A 26,670-nucleotide genomic window follows, 5' to 3' on the forward strand; every position below is an offset into this window, starting at 1 on the left:
ATCTCTCTGAAGATGGGTTCTTCAAGAAAAATACCACAATGTTCACATATAACACAACTTTTTAAGTTTAATCCTCACATATACTGTGGGCCTTCTGAAATATGTGGGGATTGGTTCAAGGACTCTCAGTCAATACAAAATCCCGGGTTGAGAACTCAAGTCAGTGACTCGGAAATGGTGATTTTAGGTGATTTGTTGACTCATGAGTTGTGTGCATGGAAGACTCTGAAAAACACTTGAGTCAGGCACCTGCCTCCTGCCTCAGCACCTGTCCCCACACATGCTGACTCAAGTCTGCCTGTATCTGGGTGTGCTTGCTTGTTTTCGTGCTGTGAAAAACCTCATGGGGCCAGCATTCCGACTGGGTGATCAGCAGGAAAGGGTTAATGTTTTCCTCTTGCAATGAATGGGGAAAGCAGGACTGTCTCTGATAGAAAGGAAGGAATGGATGATCATTGGACAAAGAATGGGCCTTCTGATATTTTCATTGGCTGAGGGAGGGCAGGAGGAGGAGCCAAGGGGGTTCTTGCCTTACAATAGGCTTGAAAAGCCCAGGGAGGGGGAGGAGCCAAGGAAAGGGGGGAGGGAGTTCATAGTGATCATGCTTTGTACCACATGGAATGGGAGGAAGAATTCTCATTGAATGATTGGCTACAGTGGGACTACTTCTGAGTAAGGCTGTAAAGGATTGGGTCGTCCTGCTAAGCCTTGCAGCTGCTGCGCCTGACCCTCCTCCCTCTTGCCGTTTCTGTCCCTGCTCTTTCACAGTCCCTTCCACCCCTCCCGCTGTTCAGATTTGAATGGGGCAGCAGGGGAGCAGTTAAAAAGAACGCCCCCCCCACACACACATACCCTGGCAGCAGCCCTATTTTTCCCACAGCTAGCTTTTTAAAGGGGGCTTCAACTTGAGTCCTTTAGAAGTCACTAAAGGGTGATTCGGCGACTTGGAAAGTGTTCCCGTTATTAATCTTTTTCAAGTCAAGTTGCAGATCGGTGACTCTAGATTCGACTCAAGCCCGCTGGACTTTCCCATTCCTGCAAAAATCTGTATGTACTCACGTCTCTTATATAAAATGGTATGGCTGGCATTCCCTCTCTACCCTGGGGAGCTGGGAGGGTTATCACATCTTATTTACGTTTTTTGCTAGCCAACATACATTTGGAAGCTAAATAAGGCTATGCTTTGTAATTCATCAATTTTTTACTTTCATCCATGCTCTGGTTCCTAACCAGACAAAAATGCAAGGTATTGCTGCATTTTGTTCTTTAGCATATTCACTGAACATCTATTCTGAGGCATTCAAATTCACTGAAACAAAAATGCACCAAATGCTAAGAGCATATAATTTTATTTGTGAAAATTTGATAGCATGCATGGTTTTATAGCACCTGTAAACAATTCAGTGAAGCCATACTACTTGAAACAACTTGCATTCTTTGGAATGTCTGCATACACTCTCCACTTCCCATTATACAATATTAATTTAAGAGAGACATATTAGGGAAATCTCTTTATCACTAAAATACTCGTAGTGGTGACTTTTAGAAGACTTTATTTAATCAAGTCATTGCACTTGGTCATTTATTGCTACATCAAAAAAGGCCATTAAATAATTAACACCTTTGATTTAAGTGATTGTCTTGTCCTAGTTATCTGCTAAAAGCTTCAAGGCTTTCAAGGCTTGCTAAAAGCTTCAAGGCTTTTCACAAATTGTGAAATAGCAACCTATCATCAACATACTTTTGCTTTGCACTCTACCCTAGATCACAGTGAAAAGCACATAAAGAACTCTCATTAAACACAATTCAGTTTTGCATAATCAGATTTAAGGTGAAAATATAAGACTTCCATGAATAGGTATCAGGAGAGTTCTTGTTGCCGATTTGTCATGATAGCACATAGGAGCTTTCTTTTGTATTTGTGATGTAGTTGGACAATTGAGAATTGGTATCAGATCAGTTTACAAGAGAAGTGGATTTGAGCAATAACTTCAGAGATATGTTATATACTATTAGATTACTAAAATGTAAATTAGCAATGAAACTCAATCATCATACACCTGACTCATTAAATGTGCACTGCTAGACATGCACCAATATGGCAAGTATACAAGTATCATGAGTTATATTAGTTTTCATTTCTAGATTGCTCCACAACAGGAATTTCTGCAAGCAGAACTCCAGATCTCTTTACTTACAAACAAGCAATATTTGTGAGCATTCATATCAAACTAGACACAAGCTTTCTGATATTTAAATTCTGCTTCTTTAGAGACAAGTAGGAACAAATAACAGCAAAGCTTTCTGCTGACAAAGGAAGTGTTATGACTTTACCATCATTTGGCTAATTTAGTAGCCCTGAAAATATTTCCATACTATTTCAGGATAGTAATGAAGGAGGAACAGAAGAGAACAAGGGTTGTATTTTTAACTTCTGCTTGAATACACTGTTCCACAAGGTTATCCATTTTCAGCTTTTCTCTGGGAAGGAGGAATTGAATTTCTCTTTGGGGGGGAAGCAGAACTGAACTGAGCACAATAATTCTTTATTAGATAGAGTGTACTTATATAAATTAATTTTGATTTCTAGAACACATTTCAGTACTATGATGTATCTAATACTCAAATATTTAGACATAAAGAACTCATGACTTACTGAACGTTGTAACAGCCCTATGGGCAACACACACTTCGTTCAAGAACACATTAGTTAGTTTGGTAGATCAGAACCATGAAAGCCATGAGAGACCATAGTGTTAGATTAGCATTTATGAAAGCACAGAAATTCAGAGGTCAGTGTGTGTAACATGTCATATATTTCAATACCTAGGCACAACAATTTAAAATATAAAATGATCTTAGCCTTATGCTAGGATTTATTGTGATTTTTAAGCATTCATCTGGGTATAATTTTCCCCACCCCCATATGTGTGGTTCAGTCATAAATCCTATAGTGCAAGTGATACAATATTCTAATCAGTTAAAAGAATTAATATGGTATGGTGATTATTATATTGCTTGGTATTGGTAACTCATCTGCTTCATAGCATGAACTTCCAGTATCACCCTAGTGTATACTCTCACTGCAGAGAGGCACAATAGTGTAACCCTGAATAGAAATGCAAAAATTAAAAAAATATATACAAAACATATTCCCTTTAGCGCGGTGGGAAAAGGAGTGACTATAATGACAAGGCTACACTATTTGCCTCCCAGTAAACTATTTTACAGATTACCTTGCAAAGATATATCGCCTTATTTATAGTACAGATCTCTTAAAAATTAGACTATAGGTATTCAATAAAAATCTATTAAGAACCCCCTCCATTTTATACATATTCAGTAGTATTTTCAAGCAAACCAAGAAAATAAAGGTCTGCAATTCCAGCACAGTAAGAAATAAGGCCTCTCCTATATTGGCAAGAAACAAAAAAAAGTTATTCATTTTCTTCTCTTATCTCACTGTATATAAGATTATATTCATTTATTCTTTTAAAAAATGGAATGCTAGTATTCATTGATTTGCAGTAAAAAAAAGTCAACTTCATTTATATTTTGACGTCAAAATTCTGGCATGTTAAGGATGCACAGTCTATGGCTCTTTCATGTAGTCATGACAGCTTTCTTGAGCTTTTCTATTTCCACCTGTGAACAACACACACACACACACACACACACACACACACACACACACACACACAGAGAGAGAGAGAGAGAGAGAGAGAGAGAGAGAGAGAGAGAGAGAGAGAGAGATTAATAAAATTTTAACTATGTTTACATTTACCCTTTGTACATTTGCAACCCATTTTAAAAGCCAGTGGTACAAACAAAGTTCCTAACAACACAGTCCTGGAACGTGCTGGAATCCCTAGCATGTATGCACTGCTGAAACAGAGACGCCTACATTGGCTCGGTTATGTCGTGAGAATGGATGATGGCCGGATCCCAAAGGATCTCCTCTATGGAGAACTCGTGCAAGGAAAGCGCCCTACAGGTAGACCACAGCTGCGATACAAGGACATCTGCAAGAGGGATCTGAAGGCCTTAGGGATGGACCTCAACAAGTGGGAAACCCTGGCCTCTGAGCGGTCCGCTTAGAGGCAGGCTGTGCAGCATGGCCTTTCCAGTTTGAAGAGACACTTTGCCAGGAGTCTAAGGCAAAGAGGCAAAGAAGGAAGGCCCATAGCCAGGGAGACAGACCAGGGACAGACTGCACTTGCTCCCGGTGTGGAAGGGATTGTCACTCTCGGATTGGCCTTTTCAGCCACACTAGACGCTGTGCCAGAACCACCTTTCAGAGCGCGATACCATAGCCTTTCGAGACTGAAGGTTGCCAATACAGGTACAAATTAAGATGTTATTATGCTATTACATACTCTATCATCTGTAATATGGATCACAACCACGATCGTCCTGTTTCCACAGTTCTCTTTCTTTCCTCCCACAGTGCACAACCCCTTCTATCAACAGGATCTTTGTGGAGGCAATTTAACTTCTTAGCAAGGGGACAGGGCTTATTTGATGGAGCCAGACCACCTGGACCGATATCTGGATAGGTTTCAAAGTCTTACTGATTTCAATTTTTCAAGCTTTTGCTACTTAGTGTGTGCATGTCAGTCAAAGTGAAGATTAAAGGCCCAATCCTATCCAACTCTCCAGCACTGGTGCTGCTGTAATGCAGCCCCAAGGGAACAAATGTTTCCTTACCTTGAGGAAGGCTCTGTTACTGCCCCTCCACCACAGGATGCAGTGCATGTCCCATTGGCACGCCTGCACTGGCACAGGAAAATTGGACAGGATTGGGCCCTTAGTTAGCATTATAGGCTATGTGACAGTTTTGTGAATAAATTTACTGTCAGGGAAGTTGCTTAGTCTGAGCTGAGTGTCAACTGGAGACTCTCTCATGAGTAAATCCACTTATGAAGAAGCCAGTCAAAAACGACAGGAAACCTGCTCCCCTTGGCTGACCTTCCACTTAAGTGGCCATCTTTTGTGTGTATACATAAATATCACTTGAATTGGTGACCTGCCTTGAATCCAGGCATGCTCAGTTTGCTGCAGAGCATCAGACTACTGGCCAGTCATAATTTGTGGACTGGAAATTCATTGGAGAGAATATTCTTCTGTGAATCTTCATGATGAAGTTTTTGATGCAAATCATAAATGATGTAGTTTCCAAAGATGGACTCTTTGGAAGGAAGTTTGCAAATTATATATGGATACATAAAAAATAGCACACAGAACTGTCAAATCATTCTGTATGGTGTTTGTTTATATAGGAAATCTGAAAGATATTGTATTAAGATAAAGTACAATAACTGTTATCCAATATATTGCTGGATTACTACACAAAGGAGCTTCCTCCTGAACAGCAATCATGCCAAAACAGTGACAACATGATTTTGTTCAGATTTCCAATTCTGCCATGAACTAACTAGGTAGGCCACTCCATCTCAGCCTCAACTTGCTATCTGCAATACTGGGATAATACTTACCTGACAGGGTGGTGGTTATAATCCTTACAAGAGGGTACATGTTAAGTTCTCTGAACACTTGAAGAACTATACAAATACTAAGTATTATCATCATCATTATCTCTGTATTCAAACTACAAAAAATAATGGAAACAAAAACAAGGCCTCTTTATTGCTCCATATATTTAGGGATTTTATTTCAATACCTTACCTCTAAGTTAGTTCGCATCTGCTTCTCTTCTGCCAAGTCTTTTTTCAATTTTTCTAGTTCTTTCCTTGAAAACGAAAAGGTAAGTCTAGTAAATATTTTCATGGTCAATCCTTATCTAGCTGAACAAAAATAACATGAAAACAACAGTCATTCACAGCCAAATTCTATGCAATCTGATGCAGCACTGTATCCAGCGCTGCAAATGAGCAGGAAGATCTCAGGGTAAAGGAACATTTGTTCCCTTACTACACGTAGAGCCCCAGCCTGCTTAACAGGGATGCTCTAAATCACTACTCTAAATCGCTGTTGCAGAACTGAGTACCCTGTTTGGTACTCTGTAAGGGTACCCCAAACCCTTAGGCTTTGAGGCCTAAGAAGGTGTTAGGATGCAGCAGAGGGCTGCTCTGCCATTTCCGCCCCTCCTTGGCCTGAACCGCCCCTCCCTCCACCCTCAAACACCTCCTCCCCACCTCCAGATCACCGTCCCCCTGCCTGGCACTGCACTTACCTGGCACTGTCTGACCATTGCACAGGATGTGGTGCCTATGGGATGGCACAAGCCTTCCCACCAGTGCCATTTACTCACACAGCATCAAAAAGCACTTTAACGCTGCTTTTAAGACACCAAGCACTGGCTCTGCTGAATAATTGGATTGGGCTCTCAGAGAGCTACTCAGGTGAACTTTGCTTCCAGAATTGTACCTGGAACAAAAGTGGGAGTGGGCCATGGCCTCTGCCACTTCCTCCTCTGCTCTTCCTTATCAAGTGAGAGAAAGTCATTTTTCAGGTTCTTCAACCCAACACTTCTCAGTCCACATTAACAGTCCATGTTAATAGTCATAAGCCTTCCTGGATGTGCACTCATCTGCACAATAATCATGTTTGAACCTGACAATCACAGTAGCACCATTTCTAGTCTATGGATGACCTGTTTTTCCATATATGGACAAGTAGTACTGCAGGATAGGAGTATTGCGACAAAACAGCTAGCAGTAGTAACTTTACTGTCATTGTGCTACAGCACAACAAAATTTATGCACCTTTGATATACAAGCATATTTATTTGAGATACAAGCTAACTGCATTAGCTAAGCTAAATAAATAAGATTTATTTTTATTTATCTTATATAAATAAAATTTATTAGTGTTGCAGTAAAAACTGTTCGAGCTTAATAGCCATGATCTATGAAGATTTTCATTTCCTAACATTTCACCCATGAATTTGGTGGGAATTTACAAAGGAACAGAGGTGAGAACCACAGACCATTCGTCTCACCCCAGAACAACTTTGACTACACTCTTGGGTAAGATAAACTGTCTGTGGTTCTCACCTCAAGTCCTTTGAAAACGCCAATCAAAGTAAAAATGACCATGCACCTGCTTTACTATAAAGAAAATGTGTTACAAAAAAAGTATAATCCATAGGCCAGAGAGAGCAAACAAATATGAAGACATGAAATGGCCTTACACTGAGTAAGGTCATTGGTCCATTTAGCACTGTATAGTTCACTTTGACTCACAGAAACACTTCAGGGTCTCAGGCATGGGTCTTTTCCACCACTTGCTATTCAATAAAATGTGAAAAAATAAAAATAAATTCTTTTTTTAACCTCTGACTGGAGATGCCAGAGATTTTGTCTGAGACTTCTGCAAACATGAACTCTTAACACGGAGCACAGTTCTCCCTAAAGCTGCACTTACCCATGGTCTTTTTTCAGTGTTTCTACAACAGTCAGTAATTCAAAGATTTGAGACCTGAGCTCCTCCAGACAAGGCTTTTCCCCTTCATCTGTTTCCCATTTATGTTTCATTTCCCCAGCGCTTAATGTGACAGAATTTGATCTTGGTGATGAAGATAGAAGCGATGTAGTCAACGTGAATGGCTAAAACAAGAAATTATCTCCATAAGAACACATGCAGCACACAAATACACAGGCAGCAGCACCTGTCAAATGTGTTTGTTGAAGGGCAGGGGAAGTCTGTTGAGCTACTGACATCACATCTCTGTATACAACAGCAGCTTAAAATACTCCCATTTATTCTGAGACATGTAGAGGTCAATTGACATTCTTTGGGAAGACAGCAACTCAGATAACATTTTTATTTAACATACAGTGGGAAGCCATGTGTATTTCAGAATTCATAAGATCAGGAAGTAACAAACACTGTCTCCACAAAAGCAATGAAGTCATGTCTCAGTATCCACGGGGGTTCCATTCCTCCAAATGCAACTGGAGGTCCAGGGGGCCTTCTGAGGGCTGAGGAGGCCTTCTTGACTCTCAGAATGCCTTCTGAGGCCTCTGAAAGGTAAAAAATTACAACTTCTGGTTTCCTGCCAAAATCCAGATGCTGCAATTTTCAGCCTTCTGAGGCTTGGGGAGGCCTCCCTGGTCCTCTGAAGGCTCTCTGGACGCAAACGGAGTGTATTGTGTTTGGGACCTGCAATTATTTAAAACACAGGGAAGGAGGTGGGACCTGTACATCAATTAGGATCAACATCATTTGTTCCATGGATTGGCATATTCTAACCAACACTGTATTTCCGTAACAAAGTTAAAAGTGTTTTTTACTGAGGCTGGTGGAACAAAGAACTAGCTTAAATATTTCTTTTGCAATAATTAGCATTGAGCATCTCAAGATAGGTTTGCACCTCTGCAACAACGAACCTTATATTCTCACCTATAAGTTGAAAAATATATGCCTAAAAATTGAGCCTGAAACCCTGAGTTGATTTATACTTGGGACAATACATTAAATAAAACAGAAGCCTCTGGGACCTTCTGGAAAGCTTATGGGAATCTTAGCAGCTGTCTGGTAAAGTGGGGGGTGGGGTGAGAATGGCCTGAGAAGCAGGACATGGGGGTGGAGTTAAATGGAGAATTGTTACTAGCAATTACAGTATTCAGAGGCAGCCATTTTAACTTCTCCAAACAGGAAGAGAAGACACATGGGAATTGTAGTCTGTATGAGGGTTGCTGCCATGGAATTGCAGCATTTACTCATCACAAAGCCTCCTCACAACTCCCACAAGCACCTTCAACTTCCTTCCAGTTTGGAAGTGTTATGCAGGATCAAAGAGACCACTGAAACCAAACTGAGTTCAAGGCTTTTATCATGAGGAACGGAACCTGAACCAAACCAAACCAAATAACCTTGTTCCAAATTTTCCCCAATTGAGTGAGGACCTGAGGCAGGCAGGAAGCAGCAGGACTTGAGGCAAAGGGGCTGGGTGGTTGCTCCCTGGTTCTGAGGCTCTCCCAGGGGCTCCTTGCTGCGGCTCTCTCTCCTCAGCTCTCACAGCAGCTCTTCCCTGGTAGTCTTTTCGCTCCTTGCTTGTGCAGCCCCTTTTATAGGCCTCTGCACACAGCAGCCTCTACCTTCCCTCTGCTGGTACTGCAGCCTCCTCTCCTGCAGCAGTTTTCCCTCTGGTCCTCCTCAGACTGAGCCCAAGTTTTACACATAACAGAAGGAAAATGCCTCCTTGTTTCTCCTTTGTGTTGCCGGCAAGTCATTTTCAAAGTTTTTCACACCCCCTCAGTTTACGGGTCTGGCTTTTAAAACACCAGGATGGAATCCTCGTTTCCATCTGAAACAAAGTCCCAGGCTACAATTCAGTGCACCATTACTTAAGAACAGCATCCATGGAAAGCAAAGGGTCTACTTCTGAGTAAATAGAGTTGCAACTATGTGCAGCTGCACTTGTTCATGCTCGGTCCTTGTTGCTTGTCTCTCCATTGTACACACTCCCAGTTACAAATTGTATGTTACATGTTGAGCCTCTGGCTTAACACACCAGGCACCTTAAAGAAGGATTTGATTAATGCTTCTACTGATATGTTGTTTACAGTACACTTACTCTGATGGGCTTACAAAAAGGTTGTGAAGGCCTGAATTTAAAAAGTTAATGAATAAGAATGTATCTTAGGATCTTTAACCAAATTCTTAATAAATTAGAGACTGTCCAGTTCTTAGGTAACAATTACGGGTAGGTTATTTTTCAGGATCTGGCCTCGGGTAACATCAGACAAAATTATCTTCAGACACCCCCCCCAGTTTAACCCCCGACTAGCCATTAAAAATTCCATGATTTTCAGCTCAAAACCTGCCCTCGACTTATCTGCGAGATTGACTTAAAGGCGAGTTATCTGCGGTAGTCATTTATTCATTTCTATCTCACCCTTCACTAAACAATCCCAAAGCATCTATGAAAACAATTAACAAGAAATTTACATTCAAAACACTTAAAATAGTAATTAAAAAGTTAAACTGTTAAACACACTGAAGCAAATATAGGAATTCATAAACTGCAGTTTGTTGAGCAAATGAATTTTGAGCACATTTTTTAAAAAGCAAGAGAGGGTCTCCTGAACTTACCTAACCTGCACGGACACAATCATTTCTGAAGGGTTAGTATTATTAAATCTCAAGTTACATGTAACATAAACAATGTCACTGATAGATATACCTTTTTAACCTCAGCGGTCTTGAGTTTGGCATCTTCTTCTTTATGCACCTTCACACTTTTCTCTATACTTAGATTCTGAGTTGACTAGAAGGTAGAAAAAAACATAATGCATTCTAAGGACTCGAAGTCTCTATTCTTTGAGGAACACATACACAGGCTATTTCAACTTGTATCACTGTGAAACTGAAATTCTATATTTATCTGTGAGAGTTTATTGCTCTTGTTGGGAGAAGGGCAACTAACACAAGGTTAGGTTTCCCTTTTCTGGGGCTGGGGAGGCAGAATCCTTTTTGTTGAAATCTAGAGAAAGAGGGACAATTCCCTTCATCCTCCAGGTGCTATGGTTAAACAAGAACATGCCATCAGAGACAAAACAGCAAACAAGAACTCAGAAACAGTCAAGACAAAATCTGCAGCCCACGCTGACCACTAAAAATAAGTATATGTCAACTGAAAATGATTGTTCTCCCACTTCACTAAACAGCAGGAGGGGTAGGTGCAAAGTACAGAAGAAAAGGTGAACAAAGAGGAAAGGAGGATCACTGTGTAATACCCACCTACCCTGGAAAATACCTTACAGAAAGATTAAGCGATATCAGATGCATTGCTAAATGGGCTTGCTTTTCCATGGTGGTGCCTCTACTGTGGAACTACTTCCCACATTATATCTGCCAGGCTTGCTCTACTGAAGTTTAGGTGGTTGGTGAGAATCTCTGTGTTCCACCAGGCTTTCTGTAGTCTCTGAGCACATGGCTTTCACTTGTGTAGCTGGTTGGTTCCAGTGTCTTCATTTTAAGAATTTGAAGTTAAAGTAATCTAATAGTTTTTAGTCCTATTTTATGATACTGTTATTATGTTTTAATTATTTTGTTGTAAGCTGCTGGCTTTTTGTGGAAAAATACAGCATATCATACATACAACTATACATAAATGAAAAGATCCTTCCTGTTAACCCCCCCCCCCCAATACACAGTGTGTTAGAAAATACAGTTCACATGTAGAAACTAGATGCCTTATGTCTGCCTTAATACGTACACAGTCCATGTACTCACAGAATGATTGCCATTGAAGCGAGCAGGCAGCCTCCTGCCAGGCATCTTCGGCCTATTTGCTGTGGGATGCGATAAATTATCTGAGGTAGCTATTATGTCATCAAAACTTAACAGATCTAGAAGACAGTTGAAAGCAGATAACACTATTAAAGCTCAGACACTTTTGTAAAATATAATGCAACTCTGACATTATACTATCTCAGCACGTCACAAAATCCTACAACATACTATGATTTTCTGCATCACTGTGGAAAATAAAGATCAATGTCTACTGGCTATTAATAAACTAAAAGACAACTTCATGGTGAAATTTTTAAGTAGGCAATGAAGACTGGGAACAAGAGGAAACAAGTCACTTTTCCAATTCAAATATATGATTGAATGTATAACATTTTGAGCTATGTAATCAGAGAGACATCTAATGCTTAAAAAAACATGAATTTCCTTATGGAAGTTCAGTATTGCTTAATTTAAATAAACTAAACATATTCTCATTCAGATTACAATTAAAAACTTGACCAAAACAAGCAACTGAATAAGTGAAGTAAGCAATTCATCTCTAATGTGTTCAACAAATAGCCATTCAAGCCCTCCACCTGCAATACACCCAATAAGAAAATCAGGTGAAAATGTGGTTTTTGTGTTCTGAAATTTTTTATATCTGTTCTGTGTCCATTCACAGTAGTCGTATACCATATCCTAATGCAGCCCTTCCCTCTCTTACACACATGTATTCAACACAGCATTCACAAGAAGAGTTTACTTCTCTTGTTGAAAAGCAGTATATAAGTACTCTTAATAATACTCACACATCCCCAATTACTCATGCACACATCCTTTAAAACTACGCTACTCACAAAATTCACATATCACTGTCTCATGCATACCCAGCTACTTACACTACTCATGCCCAATTCATGTATTCCTGATGTAGAACCTATCCAAACTTTGTCTGCCAGCTGTCTACTGACAGCACTACCTCTTCATTCCCCACAATCGACATGCTCATTTGTCCCTAGCCATTGTTCCCACTTATTCAAAACTTCTGAGAAGTGGGAATGCTCATAAAAACATTCCACAATATTTGTGCAACTTGGCTAAAAAGTGTTTCTTGAAGTCAAATAATGCTAAAATTCTCCTAGCCGGTAGTTAAATGTTTCAAAACCATGCTAGGTACAACAAAAAAGGAAAAAAATTAGATGAACACAGTCTGCAAATTCACAACCTACTTTCCCCCCCTTTTTGACAAATCTATATAGTCTGAATTTTAACTTAATATCAGTAGCCTTGACCCTAACCAATAATCCAAACCTAGCTTTAACTTCAAAAATATACTGTCCATTTCTAAATTGAGAAGGGCAGAGTTCTCTCTGTTAATAGAAAACAATGTCTTCCCTTAAAAAAACACAATAAGGAGCATCAAAAATCTTGCCACTGTGCACACTTTCCTCATGTCAGTGAATGTCTCTAACAGAAGAAGGTAGCAAGCAAGCACTCACTTACAAGAGAATTGCTTTGGCTGAGGGGGAACCAAAAGATTCTGTGGCCACTCAGTACTGATCTTCTGAGATTCTCCCTCTGCCTACCTCCACTCCCCACAGTCATTTTGGAAGTGAAAGGAGACTGAGCCCTCCCCTTCACCTCCAAGATCTGAGATACAGCATGCCCTTTTTGATATTTTCTATGAGCCCAGTTCATCTTTCAAAATGTCACTGTTCTGGCACACAAACTATTGCAACGTTCAAAGAGACCACTGGTGGGAGGGACTGTACTCAAAGGAAGGTTCCACTGACCCCAATCTTCAACACTTCCACCTCAAATAGATGTGTGAAAAGGTTTAATGTGCAGAATTACTTCTAAAAAATGAGTCCTATATGTTGCCCCTCCCCCCATTTCCTATGCGTTGCAGGTTCCCACAAGTAAACACAATGGATGACATTCTGCTTAGCGCTCTGGAGCTCTGTCAATGTACAAGCTTCTTTTTGGGATCCTTGTTCAAGCTCAAGGGAGAGCGGGGATGGGGCTAACGGAGGATTGCAGAGGGGGGAGGGGGTTGTGTGTAATGGGGAATTGCAGAGGGAGAGCAGGGATGGGGCTAACGGAGGATTGCAGAGGGGAGGGGAGAGAGGGGGTTGTGTGTAATGGGGAACTGCAGAGGGAGAGCGGGGATGGGGCTAACAGAGGATTGCAGAGGGGGAGGGGGAGAGTCCTGTGGTCCTCCGTTGCCCATAGCCCTTCTCTCTCGGCCTGCGGTCCTCCATCCCCCACAATCTCCCTTTCTGCCCCTCCACTCCTGCGTCACCCCCGGGGGCTGGGGATAAGAACAGGCCCTCAGTTTGGCTGTACTTGTTGTAAGAGGCGACCAAACAGCCACCGGGTAGATGGGACTCGTCAGCCTGGGAAGGCAGCTCATCTAAGAGAAGGAAACTCTGACCCCAAACCTCCACTGCCTTGTGGCTATATCCAGTTGTGGAAAAGGCTTCAGGAGTCAACCTTGAGGCAAAATCCGGAGCCGGAGTCCCTGAGGCAGTTCATAGCTGTACACAGTCACGCTGTGGCAACTCCTGCGACGCCGCTGGAACCAACCGTATTGGCTTCTGCCTTTCCATTGGACCATTCCAGTGACGTGGAGAGGGGGGATTTGCTGCATGGGTAACAGCTTATCCTCCATACCTTCTTTACCCAGGCTTTGCACACTGGAGAGGGCACTCCAACTTCGCCATACGGCGTCGGAACAACACGGGAAGCAGCAGTTTACCGGTTATAAGTCTTTGCTCGATTGGCGTAGAGTGTGAAGCCAGGGGATGCTTCCGATGGTGGGAGAGATCACTGCATCTCATTGGGCAGCTACCGCCCGCCTTAAGCTGGGCAGTCTCCAGCCAGTAAGGTGCTGCCTCGCCACGGTCCGTTAACCTCACAGGGTGCATGGGGTTTAGGGTGAAAACCAACAAGCGGATCGACAACTCTGCACCATGCAACAGAAAACAGAAAACTCCTGCCCTAAAGCTGGGCACCTGGAATGTAAGGACAATGACACCTGGCTTCTTTGATGACCTCCAAGCAATAGACGATGCACGCAAAACAGCTGTCATCGACATGGAGCTCAGCAGACTGCAGATGGACATTGTCGCCCTTCAAGAGACAAGGCTGCCAGATTCAGGATCTGTCAAGGAGAGAAATTTCTCATTTTTTCTGGCAGGGAAACCAGGGAACATGGCATTGGCTTTGCGGTCAGAAATACCCTGCTGGAATCCATCATCCCACCTACTGTGGGAAGTGAAAGAATTTTGTCCCTGCAGCTCCACTCATCAGCAGGACTTGTCACTCTCATCAGTGCATATGCACCGACTCTGCTATCTCCAGCAGAAGATAAAGACAAATTCTACGGCAACCTGGCCACCACTATCAAGAAAGTCTCAGAGAAAGAGCCATTGTTCATCCTTGGCGACTTCAATGCTAGAGTGGGTGCTGATCACAGTTTGTGGCCCACTTGCTTAGGTCAGTTTGGCACTGGGAAGATGAACAAAAATGGCCAACACCTGCTAGAGTTTTGCTGTCATCTGCGTCAACCACACATTCTTCAACACGAAGCCCCAACATAGAGTCTCTTGGAGATACCCACGATCAAAGCACTGGCACCAGCTTGACCTGATTCTCATCAGACGCTCCAGCCTTCCCAGCATCAAGATCACACACAGTTATCAGGGTGCTGGCTGCGACACTGACCACTCCCTAGTGTGCAGCAGAGTGAAACTGCAAACAAAGCGACTGTATCACACGAAAAAGGAAGGAAGACCTCGCTTTGATACCAGCAAGACCTGGGATCAGGGAAAAGTGGAGGAATTTGCACAAGCACTTGAGGAATCTCTTCCAGGCCCGGCCGATGCAAATGCATCCAACAGACGGGAACATTTCAAGAATACTGTTTACAACACCGTCTTGTCCATATACGGCAAGACCAACAAGGCGGCAGACTGGTTTGAAGCCCACTCTGAGGAGTTGACACCAATCAATGAGGAAAAGAGGAGAGCTCAAGCAGCATACAAGGCCTGTCCCAGTGAGTGCAACCTGCAGGTCCTCCGAGCTGCTCGCAGCAAAGTCCAGCAGACTGCCAGGAGATGTGCTAACGACTACTGGCTCCAGCTCTGTTCCCAGATACAGATAGCAGCTGACACGGGCAACATCAAGAGGATGTATGATGGTATCAAGCAGGCCCTAGGTCCAACAGAGAAGAAAACTGCCCCTCTGAAGTCTGCCACAGGCGAGGTCATCCAGGATCGGGCACAGCAGATGGAATGCTGGGTGCAGCACTACTCTGAGCTATATTCCAGAGAAAATGTAGTCACCGAAGAAGTGCTGAACAACACTGAGTGCCTGCCTGTGCTGGAGGAGCTTGACAGTGAACCAACCCTAGAAGAACTTCACGTGGCCCTGGACTCCCTTGCCTTTGGCAAGACACCTGGAAAAGACAGCATCCCTGCTGAAGTCCTAAAGTGCTGCAAAGAGATCATCGTCACTGAGCTGCATGAAATCCTCTGTCTGCTGGAGAGAAGGTGGAGTACCTCAAGACATGAGGGATGCAAACATCATCACGCTGTACAAGAACAAAGGCGACAGGGGTGACTGCAACAACTACTGCGGCATCTCTCTCCTTAGCGTTGTAGGAAAGCTGTTTGCCTGAGTTGCACTAAAGAGGCTTCAGGTACTTGCAGAGAGCATCTATCCAGAATCGCAGTGCGGTTTCCGAGCCAACAGGTCCACCACTGATATGGTATTCTCCCTTAGACAACTGCAGGAGAAATGCAGGGAACAACGACAGCCACTTTTTATAGCCTTCATAGATTTCACAAAGGCTTTTGACCTGGTCAGCAGGGACGGCCTCTTCAAGATTCTCCCCAAGATCGGATGTCCACCCAGGCTCCTCAGCATCATCAGATCCTTCCACAAGGACATGAAGGGCACTGTCGTCTTCGATGGCTCCATATCAGACCCTTTTGACATCCAAAGTGGAGTGAAGCAGGGCTGTGTTCTTGCACCAACCTTGTTTGGGATTTTCTTCACTGTCCTGCTGAAGCATGCCTTTGGAACTGCAACAGAAGGCATCTATCTCTGGACCAGATCAGATGGAAAGCTCTTTAACCTCTCCAGACTGAGAGCAAAGTCCAAAGTCCAGCTGAAATGTCTGCGTGACTTCCTCTTTGCCGACGATGCAGCTGTCACTGCCCACACTGCCAAAGATCTCCAGCAGCTCATGGATCATTTTAGCAAGGCCTCCCAAGATTTTGGACTGATGATCAGCCTGAAGAAAACACAGGTCATGGTTCAGGATGTGGACTAACCTCCCTGCATTACAATCTCTGCGCATGAACTGGAGGTTGTCCATGACTTTGTGTACTTTGGCTCAATGATCTCCGACACTCTTTCTCTCGATACCAAGCTAAACAATGCATTGATAAAGCAGCTACCACATTTTCCAGACTCACAAAGAGTCTGGCGCAACAAGAAGCTGATGGAACATACCAAGATCCAGGTCTACAGAGCTTGCGTCCTGAGTACACTTCTGTACTGCAGTGAGTCATGGACTCTTTGCTCACAACAGGAGAGGAAACTGAATGCTTTCCACTTGCGCTGCCATCCTCGGCATCACCTGGCAGGACAAAGTTCCAAACAACACAGTCCTGGAATGAGCTGGTATCCCTAGCATGTATGCGCTGCTGAAACAGAGATGCCTGTGTTGGCTTGGTCATGTTGTGAGAGTGGATGATGGCCAGATCCCAAAGGATCTCCTCTATGGAGAACTCGTGCAAGGAAAGCGCCCTACAGGTAGACCACAGCTGCGATACAAGGACATCTGCAAGAGGGATCTGAAGGCCTTAGGAGTGGACCTCAACAGGTGGGAATCCTTGGCCTTTGAGCGGCCCGCTTGGAGGCAGGCTGTGCAGTATGGCCTTTCCCAGTTTGAAGAGACACTTGGCCAACAGACTGAGGCAAAGAAGGAAGGCCCATAGCCAGGGAGACAGACCAGGGACAGACTGCACTTGCTCCCGGTGTGGAAGGGATTGTCACTCCCAAATCGTCCTTTTCAGCCACACTAGACACTGTTCTAGAACCACTATTCAGAGCGTGATACCATAGTCTCTCGAGACTGAAGGTTGCCAACTACTGTTCAAGCTTCTGATTGCACAGGCACTCCCCAAAGTGGAAGCAGTAGCCAAGATGCCACCCAATATTGAGGGGCTGGTTCAGACAAAAGCTTGAAATGGCCCAAGATTCTCTGAAGAGTAAAACTGTTTTCAGACTTCAATTTCTATTTTAAATTGACTCACCAAATGTACCAGTTCAGTTTGAAAGAATTTCTTACGCTCCACTGGGATTGCACAACTCTAAGCAGTTTGGGGCCTTTTATTCCAAGTCAGGGACCACATCAGAAGTCAAAGTAGTTACCGATCAGGACCCCAAGAACCTCAGAAGGCCAAAGCCCCAGCCTAGTGCCTGACTCAGTTGACAGTACGGGTGGCAGCATGACTGAGTACTTTATGACAGCTATGTTGGCCACAGTTATCTTTAAAACAAGAACAACAATGCAGTGTGCTCATCCAACTGCAATGTGACTGAGATTACATCACTGTTTTACAAAGATGGCAGCAGTCAGCATTGCCACTGCAAAATATTTGCACTACCGACTGCCTAGATTGGTTTCCCCCAAATCCTGCTGGGTCTGTGAGTGACTTGGTTTACTTCTTGAAGTATCACTTCTATAAAGCATAACCAGCATGCAAAATGGGCTACTATGAATAAATACTAATGGCCCACTGCTGAACACTGCCCTTTGCAGTGGTGCCAAAGCTGGGCCACTGCCACAAGCTTCCAGGCCCTATTTGCTGCAAATAGAGGTGCAAAGCAGATGCCAGTGGCTCTCTCAAGCCCCACTGGTGCCAGTAAGCTGGGGGTGGGGGCAGGGAGGGGATGGATCTTGGCAGCAAATGTGTGTGCTGGATCTTATCCTCCATTTTTCAGCCCACCCCACTGCCTCTCTCTCCTTGGACCTTATAGCTGGCATGGGTCCAAGGCAGGGCCTAGGACAGGGGGGTAAAGAGAGTAATTTGTACCTGGGCCCAAGGTCAGAAGGGGGGCCCAGGAGTCAAAGGAGGGGGCCTAGAAAGTTCCTGGGATCTTACATTTTCCTATCTTACCTGAACTTGCTACCTGCGCATGATGCTGGAGGCTCAACTGCGGGCAAGCAGTGGCAACTGCTGCTGCAAGTCATATGCACCAGGCCCAGGAATGCATCCATGACCCTCCTTAACACAGTGTCAAATCTGGGAGGGAACTGGCCTGCTACTGTAGCTCTTTGGCTTGTGAATTCGATAACCATGAAGGAGTGTATAGTCTCTCAGGGACCCAGATGCAGGGCTACAGCTGCTGCAGAAGTTCATTTTGGTGCACACAATACACTGTCAATTCTAGTGTGAACCCAAATACGAAGATGCTAATTTTCTGCAATGGATTTTCTAGATTTCAAAGATTTAGAGAGGAGTGTGTTTGGTTTTCCATATTACTTTATTTAGCTGCCAGTGCTGAATGGTCAGGTGGACCTGGGCTCCACATAAAGGAGCCTGGTAGACCTGGGCGCCAAAGACTATTCTGGCTATCAGTACCCTCAAACCGCCCTATTTTGATCTTCCATTCGGCCTGCCCCCCTTGCTCCCTCCCCCTTTGGGAAGGGGCCCAAAAGAAACTTTGTACCCCCTGATAATTCCTCTCAGAGGCCCTAGCTGGCTTTCTGGTAGCCTCCCTCCTCCATTGGATGCAGTGCATATTCCATCAGCATGGCTGCATCATTATCAGTGGTGGGGTCATCATTGATTGGGCTGTTAAAAAGCAATGATCTGAACAAAGTCGGTATAAAAGTACCTAAACTGCTGAAAATGATACGCAAACAAACCAAATATAGTCAAAGTCTCTTTCTCTCTATTTCTTTACTGTGACTCTTTAAGGCTGCAAAATACAAAATATGTTCTGATTTCCAGACATCTGACTGGAAAAATAGGTCAGAGAAACAGAAGGTTTTTTATACACAAATTTCAAAACATTTTACTCATATGTTACATATGAAAAACACACCTGAATTGACCTCTGAAGACCAATTAGAACGTCATTTCACATGAAGGTACATTTAAGCTCTTTGACAAGAATCTCAGTAGGTTTACACAAGTCTACTTATAAGTCAGACAAATACCTGATAGCTCAGTGGTTCTGAAACTTTTTAGCACAGGGAGCCACTATCTAGAATTACAATTTGTCAGGACCCACCGGAAGTGATGTCATGGCCGGAAGTGACAACAATTTGGGCTTCAAGCCTAAGCTACAATCAGTCAAAGGTCCCATTATACAGCATGCCTGTGCTGTCATTTTGCATAGCTTGGAATTCAAACATTCCAGCTTGAAAAGGAAGGAAAATGCAGACTTGGATAATTCTCCAACCACATAGCCCTTCCCCCTTTCCAGCAAAGTACAGGGCAAAGTACAATGCCTCTCTCCCGCTGGGAGCCCGCCCTTCCCAGCTGCTCTATACCCTGTATTTCAGCTCTGTATTTTCAGTAGTGGCTGAACTAGGTGCTATGTGACCCATCTGAAATTGGCTTGTGACTGACCTAGTAGGTCCCGACCCACAGTTTGAGAAATGCTGTGCTAGCTCACTTCTGGAATTGCTGGCCCTCTCAGCACCTGACTCGCACACAGATATGGGTATATATTCTTACTGTTGCACAGTTTAGGACAATGACTGGAGTGTCATGAAAAGGTACCCCAAGGGGGAGAAAATCCCTTGAAACTGGAGTTGGATTGGGTAACACAGGGAAAAACTTTATAAAACTAGCAGCATTCCTGAGTGATCTGTGAAGCACTTGGTAGCAAGAGAAATACAACAGGCATTTTCATTTGTCTGCATGAAAACCAGCAAACACACATATCCATCTGTGCAGGTCAGGTGCGAGTATACCAGGCAAAGCTGTCATGAAGGATGAACTCAGGCATATAAGACATATGCAACCTGTTTTTATCACAGCCAGACTTCAGCTATACAAAAAGCTAGATTTCTAAATCCCAGAATGTTATTTGAATATTATAAGTACCTATTATTTTAAATGAGAAGAGTAAAACAGGACAGCATTTTTGAAAGAACAAGTAGAAACATTTGGGTCTAATAACCATGACAAAACTTATAACCAGTAAACATAATGGGCATAATCTTGCTCCTATCCAGAGGCGCAACAGAGGGTCTGTGCACATTCCATCACATGAGAAGCCACGCAGATACATGCATGCATTTGCTATTGTATTGCAAGGTACGGTGTACTTGTAGAAAGCACTACTGTCTTTGCCACTGGTGGATCCCTCCTCCTGAATACCCAACAGTCCAGACCTACATGTGTAGAACACATGTGGTGGGAATCTGAATGACTGAAGTCAATCAGGAGACATTACAGACCAGCCTACCCACTCTCCAGTTACTGATCAGCAATGGCGGTCTGGCAGTGCAAACTCTGCTTCCTGAATTGAAAACAAGATCATGCCCAATGCATAAAGCCAATGCATATTTTTCTTCACACAAAATTTCCAAAAATCTTAGGGGAAAAAATGTATTACTACAAAATCTGTTGTGTTGGTAAAATAATGCAGAAAAAAAGTCTAGCTACATGAAAAACACTGCAGCCCTGCTCAGTCCTTAATTCTAACACACAGAGGCAACGCATGGTTTGGAGCTGCAGAAGCATACCAGCAAGACTTGCCTTCACTGTGCTCTATATAGTCATGTGCCTTTAAATATAGTCATGTGCCTTTAAATATGTGCAGAAAACTTACACCGTTTTCTGAAGTGACAAACACTGTACAAGGGGAAGAAACTCTCCTCATGAATAGGTATGCTGGAAAAAAAGTGTCCCAAAACACAGAGAGGATCTCTCTCCATATCAGGTGTTTGCTACTTCAGACAAACACCAAGTATAGTGGTGTGACTATGGTACACAGCAGCAGGGGTGGATGGATCTTGTTCATTTGGAGCCCTCCAAGATGTGCTGTAAGCATTGAGTATCTACAGTTACATCTGCAAAGGGCTTATGGAATTCAGCAAAAAGGTGGCACAGAACTCAGCCAAATCTAAATGCTTACATGGAACTTCATGAGGAATCATAGAAAGGGTGAGAAGGGCCCAATCCTATCCAACTTTCCTGCATCGATATAGCCATGCCAACAAGGTGTGTACTGCATCTTGCAGTGGGGGGCTCTGCAGGGAATGTAAGGACATGTTTGTTCTCTTACCTCAGGACTTCATTGTGGCTGCATTGGTGCTGGAAAGTTGGTTAGGATTGGGTCCTGAGATCTATTATGTATAATAAATGTTAAATATATATAGGAAAGAATTTTGGAATGAAGAAATAATAACACACACACACACACACACACACACACACACACACACACACCCCTTCATCTGAAAATTAATTCTATGCTGGGCAAGAATTGAAGTCTAAAGTCAAGAATTGAAATGGAACACAGAATTTGGATTGCTATATAGAAAATTATCTTACCAAAATGGAGAAGGGAAGGGTAATTTCCTGACACGTAAGAAGGGAAACATGTCAAACAGGATAGGAAACAAAATCTGGAAAGAAAAGTCAAGGAGAGGAATATCTAGAAAAGATTCTGAACAAAAAAATATCTTGCAAAGCAGGAGAAGCACATTTGTAGAACTAACAAAACTATTTCATATGTTCCAATAAGGCAGCATTCATTATACAATCAGGATAATATTTCACACTCAGCTATATCAACTTCAGTCAAAGGGAAGGATCTTATCTACCCTTTTAAATAAGTGAACATCAATAAATTTAATGCTGAACTCAGATTTAATTACCATGGTCTTCTTTTCAGAGACACTGAAATTCAGTCAAGCTCAGTGGTAGCTTTGAAATACTTGGCCTTAGTTTCTACTTACAGGCACTCAAGATATACTTTCAAAACAATTCTGATAGTATGGCAAAAACAAAGGCACTGTAACCTCCACATTTTATGCTGTCGGTTTTGTAAACCTGGACCTTACTGAAAGGAATACAAGTACTATTAATGGTACCCCAGTTCATGGCTTGCTCACAGGTTATTAAACAGAAAAACCAGTGAAGATGAAGCTATATGGATGGGATTTACAATGTTACAATGCTACAGCAGGGGTGTCAAACACATTTCATACAGTGGGCCAAACAGCATTCATGATACATGTTGAAGTGATGTCATTAAGCAGGAAATAATATCATTAAGCAGGTCATGACCAGAAATCAGCACTTTATGACAGAAGAGAAAATATGCAAATCTTGATCATATTTTCAAGGTATGGGAGAGCCCAATGATCATGCAGGCCACCCTTCCAGCAGCGACATCTCAGCATAGCGCAGTAGCTGATGGTGGTGCTGGGAAAGCACAAGGGCTGGATAAAGAGCTTCTGGATAAAGATAAAGGGCCTTATGTTTGACACTCCTGGACTACAGAGTAAATGGCAGAATAAGAAAATGAAATGAAAGTAACTTAATAACATAGTTAACAAAATTGCAGTATACAGCAAAAAGACAAGTAAAACCTAGAAACAGGACTATAAGCAACAACCCTTTAATTATTAATCTAATGAATCATTAAACCCTTTAGTAACTACTCAGTGACAAACCGGACATGACAGAGGCTGCCATATAAAGCACGTATTCTTTAACTAAAAAGAAAATGTAGAGGTGAAATTTGTATCCTCTCCTGCATCTTCTGCTTTACACAACAAAGCACAGCAATATGATGCATGGTAGACAGCATTCCCTGTAAGTTGCATGTCAATGCACGACTAATGGAAGACCTGCTGTAGACATTTTGGACCTCCACAGCCACCCCTCTGCAGTCACCATAGGGCTCTGCATGCTCCAGGGGAAATTACAGGGAACACTGGTGGTAGAGTGGAAGGTACATTCAGTTCTTCTCCTTGAATGCTCCTTTTCATTAGGAAAAAAAAAAAAAGATTTCCATCCCCCGGTTTATAACTGAATGAGGTAGACACGTGGGTGGCTGCCTTGTCTAGTTGCCCTCAGCTCAAATGGGAAAGACAGTATAAGATGCTCTTACCATAACTTAAATCAGTTAGATAGAAACCCAGCCAGGTGCAAAAACCAAAACTCAAACTGACTGGAAATGCTTCATATTCCAAAATTAGATTACAGAGGTATTCAGCATGTTATACATAATCAAAGGAACAAGCCAATTTGATTAGAGTATGGTAAACGTGTTAGGTGTTATGTTAAACTTATTAGGTAATAAATTCACTCTTCTACACAATCACTAAAATTGGTTATTTGGACCTAAACAAGGATACCAAATTACCATAGATACTTGAGTATAAGTTGACCTTACAGATAAATCAAGGGCAGGTTTTGAGCCAAAAATCATGGAATTTTCTATGACCCTCAGATAAGTCGGAGGTTTAAACTTAGGCGAGTGTATGACTATAGTTTTGCCTGATGTTACCTGAGGCCGGATTCTGAAAAATAACCTACCAGTAATTGTTACCCAATAACTGTACAATCTCTAATTTATTAAAAATATAGTAAAAGATCCTAAGATATATTTTTATTCATTAACTTTTAAAATTCTGGTCTTACAACCTTTTTGTAAGCCCATCAGAGTAAGTGTACTGTAAACAACATACAGATAAAAATGTTAATCAAATCCTTCTTTAAGGTATATGGTGTGTTAAGCCAGAGGCTCTACATATAACATACAACTTATAACACATAACTGGGAGTGTGCAATTCAATTCACAGCAGAGAGACAAGCAACAAGGAATGAGCGTGAGCAAGTGCAGCTACACATAGTTCCAACACTATTTACTCAGAAATAGACCCCACTGCTTTCCATGGGTGATATTCTTAAGTAATGGTGCGCTGAATTGTAGCCTTGGACTTTGTTTCAGATGGAAATAAGGATTGCCTCATTTCTTGGTGTTTAAGAAATCAGACCTCGGCCAAATGTTTTCAAAATGGAACGAGGGTGCAGAAAGGTCAGTTATGATCGTGTCAAAGAGAATTAGGCTTGCTTGATTTAAATGGAAGTGTTTGAACCTTGGTTTACTTTTTCCTCAGGAGGAGAGAAAAGGTTAACTTTGGCTTCAGCTTGCCTTGGAGGGGTTGCTCTAGAGATTAATTGCCCTATATTTTCCTCTTGTTCTCCTCCGGGCTTCTCTAGCTGCTGCAACTTGCCTGAACAGCCCTGGCCCCTGAGTGGCTTTGCAGATAAGGCGAGGCGATGATCTAAATTTGATTTATTAGCAGAAATTTCTCGCCTTACAGGTGAGTATCTATTGTATTAGTATGGGCACAAAGCAAGGTTTGCCACAGTAAGTGCCGTCTAGCAATTTTGCGAATACAATGTCAGATTCAAAAGTGGGGACATATGGGTTGCAGATTTAAGCACGGTGTGGTATTAGTGCCATTAAAGCAAATGACAATAAAATCCTTACAGCACAGAAGAATGACTGCCTCTTCAAGTATACTGTAATAAAGCATATTCTTAAAATGTCACAACTGAACTCCATACCTGTGGATTCCAAAATCTGAGCACTAGCATTGGTTGAATAGCCTATACACTGATAGTCAGAACTTAGTGAAGATGAGTCAGTGCCACATTCATAGATGATCTGCTAACACACGAAGGTACTTGTGTATCAGGAGATGGGTAAGCAGAGGTTCTCCTTAAGAAAGTTAGAGTAACTTTTTTGTGTTAAAAAGATCAATTTTAGAAATGCATTGTTTAAAACCTATGAAGAAATCCCTTGTCTATCATATCTGTATAGATATATATAGACCTGGAAACATTATAGATGTTGAGAAAATTCTCATAGGCAAACATAGAAAGCAGCAGTGCATTTTGATTCAATTTTCATACTGGAAAAATGCTTTCACAGCAGGCAGAAAGCTGAAATCTAATGCACACAGAAATTATAGAAAATATGAGATTTTTACCCTAAGAACATAAGTAACAAGGTCCATCTAGTCCAGCATTCTGTTTTCCATGGTGGACCACCAAGAAGCCCACAAGTAAGAGAGAAGCCAGTATCTCTCTTCTGCCATTATCCCTCTGCAACCAGTATTCAGAGGTATTCTACCACTGGCCAGAGGTTGAGCATAGCTATTATGACTAGTATCTGGCCTCTTCTGTTATCCATGAAGTTCTCCAATCCTCTTTTAAAGTCATCCAATCACCACATCTTGTGGCAAAACATCTTGGAGACCAATTATGAGCTGTGTGAGAATATTTTGACTGTCCTCATTTTGTCTGTCAGTTTTATTGGATGTTCTAGTAATGTGAGAGAGGGAGAAAACTGGGTATGAAATCTACTTTATAAAAGTAGCCAATGCATCAGAATACAGGAAGCAGAAATGGGAAATAATTTTGAACCATGGGAGGCCTCATGTTTTAGATCCTTCCTCTCTAAATCTGAGGTAGCTTCAAATGTATGAAGTGGCAGCCAGAAATGTCTACTCTTCAGCAGAGTCAAATGTGTTTTAATTTCCTAGCAATCACATTTCAAATCAGCTTGCATTGTTTAGTTAGGTATACCCAAATTAAAATTTCACAATACAGTGGGCCCTCCTTATCTGCAAGCTTGACATCAAGGATTTGAGTATCTGTGAATGCCAAGTCCTGACTCAGAGGGCCTTCCAGATGTGACCAAAAGTAGTTTCTGGTCACGTCCAGAAGGTGTTTTGAGACTAGGGAAGGTCTGTGGACTGGGCAGTGAGTTTTCACTGGCTTCTGAAGACCTCCTGGATGTGACCAGAAGTCACCTTCAATTGTGTCTGAGAGGTGTTCTGAAGGCGCTGGGAGGCTAGTGCAACCTTCAGAGGATCTGACATGGTCACCAGGTGAGTCCCTGCAATGCCACAACCCTGGCCCCTCGTAGTTTCATTATCCACGTATTTCTGTATCCACAAGGGGCTGTGGAACTGATACCGAGGGCCCACTGCATTAAGTTCTAACTTTATAGCATGTCTCACCAGACTTTACAGCTGTATTAAAATCTAAACTGTAATTGGAAAATCATATCCTTGACAGAATAGATGAGTCTTTTACAATTCACTGAACGGTAAATAATTTTTGCTTGGATGACAGAGAAAAAATACAAAGAGAACCCTCTAACAAAAAGCCCTGCAACAGTGAGTTGAAAGAACATGTCAAAATGTGTACTCTGTGTCACTCCATTAGTTACAAGTTACACCCATGTTAAAAAACTACTAAATGCAGGCAAGTGATAGAATTGTACTGTGAAATCAGCATGATGTTTCTGCATGATAAAACTGCATCAGATTGAACACAAACATCCTGAATCTATAAGAAAGACAAAAGCAGTACTTTTGCCTATGACTAAGAAACCTCCATATG

General features: G+C 42.4%; 1 protein-coding gene across 3 annotated transcripts in view; it reads right to left on the bottom strand.

Annotated features, from left to right (window-relative positions):
• Positions 1 to 1,332: 1,332 nt before the first annotated feature.
• The window catches only part of CD2AP (CD2 associated protein), a 98,080-nt gene continuing 72,742 nt past the window's right edge, over positions 1,333 to 26,670 (bottom strand). For 2 of the 3 annotated variants that reach the window (XM_066637802.1, XM_066637810.1), the window contains exons 14-18: positions 11,203 to 11,318; positions 10,151 to 10,234; positions 7,387 to 7,568; positions 5,686 to 5,749; positions 1,333 to 3,645 (exon numbers count right to left, since the gene is read on the bottom strand). In XM_066637802.1, coding sequence (XP_066493899.1) covers positions 3,604 to 3,645; positions 5,686 to 5,749; positions 7,387 to 7,568; positions 10,151 to 10,234; positions 11,203 to 11,318 — 488 coding nt within the window. In that variant the 3' untranslated portion in view covers positions 1,333 to 3,603. Of the gene's footprint in view, positions 3,646 to 5,685; positions 5,750 to 7,386; positions 7,569 to 10,150; positions 10,235 to 11,202; positions 11,319 to 21,791; positions 21,866 to 26,670 lie in introns of those variants that run through there. The other variant, XR_010794906.1, reaches the window with a different exon arrangement.

The sequence above is a fragment of the Tiliqua scincoides genome, chromosome 1, assembly GCF_035046505.1.
Source record: "Tiliqua scincoides isolate rTilSci1 chromosome 1, rTilSci1.hap2, whole genome shotgun sequence".
Taxonomy (NCBI): Eukaryota; Metazoa; Chordata; class Lepidosauria; order Squamata; family Scincidae; genus Tiliqua; species Tiliqua scincoides.